Raw genomic sequence first — 6,811 nt, forward strand, 5'->3', positions numbered from 1 at the left:
ATGTACTTATTTATTTATTGTATTTTTTTTTGCTTATTGAAATTGGAGCTCTTTGCATTCTGAGTTCAAATCCTACTGAGGTCAATGTTACTTCCTTTTGGAATTGATAAAATACAGTACCAGCCATGAACTGGGGTCACTGGCATATATGTATGCATGTGTGTATGGTGTGTGTGTGTGTGTGTACATGCCTGTGTGTATAATTTTTGTTTTACTATTTGTTTCACTATTCCATTTCCCCCATGCTACAGAACCACACACACACACACACACACACACACACACACACACACACACACTCACTCACTCACTCTCTCTCACACACACACGCACATACACACTTATACATGCACGCACACATTTTAAAGAACAAGCAATCTATACGTGTACGTCTTGAAAACTAATATAAAAAACCTTTGAATTAAATCTTTATACTGTGAGACTGTTGAATAATTAAAAAGTGTTTAATCATACTAATTAAGATTTACTCTGTAATTCAATCTGTTTATTTCTCTATCATTCCATCAGGTACTCCGAGGGGAGAGCTATGGACGAGGTTGTGATGTGTGGAGTGTTGGCTGTGTAATGATTGAAATGGCCACAACAAAACCACCATGGAATGCTAATGACATATCAAACCATTTGGCTTTAATTTTTCGGGTAAGACTTTTGTTATTTGTTTATAGTTAAACTGTATTATATTGAGTGGAGGCGCAATGGCCCAGTGGTTAGGGCAGCGGACTGGCAGTCATAGGATCGCGGTTTCAATTCCCAGACTGGGCGTTGTGAGTGTTTATTGAGTGAAAACACCTAAAGCTCCACGAGGCTCCGGCAGGGGATGGTGGCGAACCCTACTGTACTCTTTCACAACAACTCTCTCTCACTCTTACTTCCTATTTCTGTTGTGCCTGTATTTCAAAGGGTCAGCCTTGTCACACTCTGTGTCACGCTGAATATCCCCGAGAACTACGTTAAGGGTACACGTGTCTGTGGAGTGCTCAGCCACTTGCACGTTAATTTCGCGAGCAGGCTGTTCCATTGATCGGATCAACTGGAACCCTCGACGTCGTAAGCGATGGAGTGCCAGCAAAACTATATTGTGAAGGTGCATGGCTTAGTGGTCAGGTTATTTTGCTCATGATCATAAGGTTGTGAGTTCGATATTTGGCAGCACATTATGTCTTTGAGCAAGACAATTTATTTCATGCTGTTCTAGTCCACTCACACAGCAACAATGAGTCGTACTTGTAATTCGAAAGGGCCATTTTAGTCACATCCTGTGTCACGCTGAATTTCCCTCAGAACTACATTAAGAGTTGCATATTTGGCCACTTACATGGTTAATTTCATGAGTGGGCTGTTCCATTGATCGGATCAGATGGAGTGCCAGCCTAAACCATTTGGCTTTAACCTTTTTGATGCCATCCAGCCTGAGACCACCCTTTGTTCTCTGTTACAAACTTCCTGTTTAAAAAAAATTATCTAAATTAAAATCTCCAGTCAAAATTTAATGCCCCAAACACTAGCTTAATTCATGAAGAAGTTATTAGACACTTCATCATTTTCAAAATTAATTGAAGCAAATGAAGTGCATTTCACAATCGGTCAGAGCATCGTGACGCGTAATCACGGGGATGTGAGTTCGAGTCCACAGCTAACCACCTACACTTTTTTCTGCAAAATAGGGGTAGTTTATCCTGTTCAGGCTATATTATTAGCATTATCCTGCGTTTGAGATTTTAAAATCACTTCTTTAACTTTCTAAGATATCTCAACGCCTCTAAAAAGCAAACTTCGTTTGTTTATTTACGTTTGTCGTAATTTGAAAGTAACAGAATGATTATTTTGAGTAAGATTAGAAATTTGAAATTGAAATTAAGGAATTATAAGGAAAAATATGCATTAAATTCTCATATTAACTTATTTTTTCTGTTTAGTTAATACAAAGTTCTCAAATTTTTAGTCACTGTTTACTAAATTCTTCATTATTTTGAAAATTAATTGAAACAAATTAGGTGTATTTCAATAGAAATATGGTAACAAAATGGTTCATTTTTTTAAGATTTAATTCCCTTGTTATAGTTCTTCACATTTAAAAAAACTGTTTGCTTATTATATCATCTGTCTTTAACCCTTTTGAGATACCAACCTGCCTGAGAATGCACCCAGGTTCTGTGATACCAACTTCCTATTTAAAAATTATCGAGATGAAAATTTTTCTATCAAAATTTCACGTTGTTTTATGTCTCAAACACTTGTTTAATATCGACAAGAGTTATTGTTACTACTGCTATTACAAGGGAGATAATCATATCGTCACAGTACAAAGTAAGATCAGAAATTTCACTCAGTGAAACAGAAAGAATCATAGAGACAGGATGAGAAAGAGGAGAGGGAGTAAATGATAGAGTATTTGTGGGAGGAGTTATACAAATGAGAATCAAGGACAGACAAAATACAATAGTGATTAGCATATTCATATTCAAATTTGGTGAAACATATTAAGATTGAATATACATGTCATTGTTTTACTTTGTTTTATATTTAATATTATTTAGGCGTAGAGGCTCAATGGCCCAGTGGTTAGGGCAGCGGACTCGCGGTCATAGGATCGCGGTTTCGATTCCCAGACCGGGCGTTGTGAATGTTTATTGAGCGAAAACACCTAAAGCTCCACGAGGCTCTGGCAGGGGATGGTGGCGAACCCTGCTGTACTCTTCAACCACAACTTTCTTTCACTCTTTCTTCCTGTTTCTGTTGTGCCTGTAATTCAAAGGGTCAGCCTTGTCATGCTGTGTCACGTTGAATATCCCCAAGAACTACGTTAAGGGTACACGTGTCTGTGGAGTGCTCAGCCACTTGCATGTTAATTTCACGAGCAGGCTGTTCTGTTGGTCGGATCAACTGGAACCCTCAACGTCGTAAGTGACGGAGTGCCAACAATTATTTAGGCAGCAAAATTGTAGAATCGATAGCATGCAGGGCAAAATGGTTAGTGGCATTTTGTTGGTCTTTACATTCTGAGTTCGAATTCCATTGAGGTCAACTTTGCCTTTTATCCTTTTGGGGTTGATAAAATAAGTACCAGTTAAGCAGTGGGGTTGATGTAATCAGCTTTTTAAAAGCACTTTAATCTTACCCGCAAGAATTATAAGTTGTTGATGTCATAGGAATTTAGAAACTTCCAACACTCAAGTGCAGGCATGGCTGTGTGGTAAGAAACTTGCTTTTCAACTACATGGTTCTAGATTCAATCCTATTCATGACACCTTGGGCAAGTGTTTTCTATTATCGCCTCAGGCTAACTGAAACCCTTTGAGTGGTTTTGGTAGAAAGAAACTGAAAGAAGCCTATCATGTGTATGAAGGGGTGCTGAAAAGTTCTTGGCTTTATGGGTATCGAAAAAGGCCTGGCTGGAGGCCCAACCTTCTGCGTTCTTTTACAGAACTTAGAAAAACTGAAGGACTGCTGCAATAAGTGTGTGAATCTGAGACAGGAATATGTTGAATAAAATCATAATTAACTGATCCTCCTGTATTTTCTTTTGCCCAAAGCCAGGAACTTTACGGCACCCCTACATATATATATGTCTCTGTGTTTGTGTGTGGTGGGGTGTCTGTGATTGTCCCCCACCACTGCTTGACAACCTGTGTTGGTATGTTTACATCCATGTAAATTACTGGTCCAGCCAAAAGATGCCAATGACAGCAGACTTTTTAAAAAAAAACAGCTCTAGGGTTGATTTGTTCTATTAAAAACTCCCCAAGGTGGTACTCCGGCATGGCTGCAGTCGAATGACTGAAACAAGTAAAGGATCAAGGATACATTTCTTGCTGGTAAGAATAAAGTTTCCAAAATGGAAACAGGAATCCAAAGGATTGCTTTGGTCCAGTGGTAGAACATCTGCCATGTCTACAGGAGATACAGGTTCATACCCCATAAGAAACCTTTGATTTCTTTTTTATCTGAAGGGCTTTTTTTACCCAATATTTACACACTAATATTTATAGCTCTGTGTGTTTCAAGATCCACCGTACCAAGAAAGAATTATTTCATCTTTTCTTGAAGTTTATATATTTTTATGACATTGCAATTAATCTTTTTTTTTAATTTTTTTTTTTTTTAATCTTTTTTTTTTTTGGTTTGGTCCTTACAGATAGCTTCATCAGTGCAGCCTCCACCAATACCACAGAAGATGTCCCCCGGTGTACGTGACATTATGCTTCGTTGTTTGGAAGTAAAGTCCGAAGACAGACCACCAGCTAAGGAGCTGCTCACACACCCTGTTTTTATGCAACATTTGAATCGATGACAGAATGCAATTTGCATTCATTCAAAGGTGTCACACCACCACTACCGCTTACATGCAAAAAATGATGTGCATATTTTATGCACCAAGTATATTATGCGGTGGTGTGACAGTAGAAATAATTAACGAACAAAAATATTATATTTAAAAAAAAAAAAACACGACAAAAACGTAAAACAGAAACTCTATGACATTTCATTAAAGTAAAACTACTGAAATCCATTCCGAAAAACATGTGTGTATACGTGATGTGATAGTCTTTGTGTGTATATGTAAACACACAGACTTATATGTGCACAACTACACTATATACATCCACATACACACACACACACACACACATATGTATATCTTTCTATATATGTGCATGTATGTATATAGGTATGTATATATATGTATATATATATATATATATATATATATATATATATATATATATATATATATATATATATATATATATAGATATCATCATTGTCATATATATAATATGTTTGTATAGATATACATATATGTATCATGTATTCATATATATGTATGTGTGTGTGTATATATATATATATATATATGTACACATACTTACACACAAATTTACACCCGTACACAAATGCAAACACTCTCTCACACACACATGTATGCAAATATGCATACCTACATACATACATGCATACAACCTCTTTGGTTGCTCCCAATTGACATGCCTCATTGCCTTCATTCTTAGTCTTTTTCTACTGCTGATTGTTTGTCCATCATCGTGTCTCAACTCTGACAGACTATACACACACACACACACGCACATACACACACACAGACACACACACACACACACACACACACACACACACACAGACACACATCATTATCTGTAACATTACTTGGCTGAGACCATCGAATATATTTTCTATACAGATTTTGTATTGAATATATTTTCTATATATATTTTCAATATATATTTTCAGGAGAAACCCAGTCTTTACACTACTGAATTCACGAAACGCCTTTTTTTTTTTATATATATATGTATACACAGAAACTTTCATTGTGTGTATGTGCTACTAACTTTATGTGTATGAGTATATGCATACATATATACACATTATACATGCATGTGTGTGTGTGTATATATATATATATATATATATGTACACGCACATGCACACATGTATTTATATAGATCTATATAAGTGTACATGTATATAAATATATAAATTAGTACATGTATGTATGTATATATGGTTGCATATGTGTATATGTATAAAAATATGTGTGCGTGCATATATATATATATATATATATATATATAATCATGCATGTATATATCTATATATATCATACATATGTATATTGACATAAATATATATATATATATATATCGTTCATCATTTAACGTCCGCTTTCCATGCTAGCATGGGTTGGACGATTTGACTGAGGACTGGTGAAACCAGATGGCTACACCAGGCCCCAATCTGATTTGGCAGAGTTTCTACAGCTGGATGCCCTTCCTAACGCCATATATATATATATATATATATATATATATATATATATATATATATATATATATATATATATGTTAATGCATTATTAAAACAGCGAGCCCAACAAAAGATGTTGTGTTTCTGAATTTAATGAAACGCTTTTTATTGGACTTTGCTGTTTATATAAAATATTTTCACACTTTGTATTCCATAGTTGGGAGTACTTTATTGTGTGTGGGCTTACTATGTTTCTTTAAACAGGTGAGCCCAAGAATAACCACTCTGTATATGTGTGTATGTACATTTATATATATATACATACGTACACATATATACATAGATATATATGTATACATACATAACTAGTCATGTATGCAATAAGTATGTATAGTTTATAAAGATATACATATTTTCTACAATACAGTACATACATATATACATATATGTACCTATATGTGTATATATATATATATATATATATGTATACATATATCTGTATTGTATTCATATTTATACACATAAACATAAGCACATATGCAGTTATGTACAGACTTACTTAAAAACATGAATTTAACATATCTAATATATATTCTCGGCGATATATTTTTTTATATACATGCTGTTGCACTATATATTTGATATAGAATATACATGTGCTATATATTTAATACAGACTATAAATTGTATGTTTATATCTACATACATATATATATATATATATATATATATATATATAGTCTACAATTTAAATGTTTACAACTGGAGTTAATCGTCATAGATCAACCCACCGCCGTCATCATCATCACACTGCCATGACCACCACCATTGACTACCAATATGGCTTGATGAAAGAGCAGATTGTCTTTACTTTTCTCCACCTTGCTTTGTTTCACTATGAGTACAATAAATGATAACATTTCTATTTCCGTTCAGGTGGGGGCATAAAAAACAAACTTTCCTCTGCAGCTACATTTTTATGGGACTCTGACTGATGTATTAGGTTTATATATATATACATATATAT

The 6,811-nt window shown here is 34.7% G+C and overlaps 1 protein-coding gene across 1 annotated transcript in view; it reads left to right on the top strand.

Moving 5' to 3' along the window:
* LOC106881243 (mitogen-activated protein kinase kinase kinase 1) overlaps positions 1-4,709 on the top strand; it is a 152,012-nt gene extending 147,303 nt beyond the window's left edge. The window contains exons 19-20 of the mRNA XM_052969870.1: positions 529-660; positions 4,157-4,709. Of these exons, the coding sequence (XP_052825830.1) occupies positions 529-660; positions 4,157-4,312 (288 nt within the window). The 3' untranslated portion in view covers positions 4,313-4,709. The remainder of the gene's footprint in view (positions 1-528; positions 661-4,156) is intronic.
* The last annotated feature ends 2,102 nt before the right edge of the window (positions 4,710-6,811 follow it).

This window comes from Octopus bimaculoides, chromosome 8 (assembly GCF_001194135.2).
Source record: "Octopus bimaculoides isolate UCB-OBI-ISO-001 chromosome 8, ASM119413v2, whole genome shotgun sequence".
NCBI classification, from domain to species: Eukaryota; Metazoa; Mollusca; class Cephalopoda; order Octopoda; family Octopodidae; genus Octopus; species Octopus bimaculoides.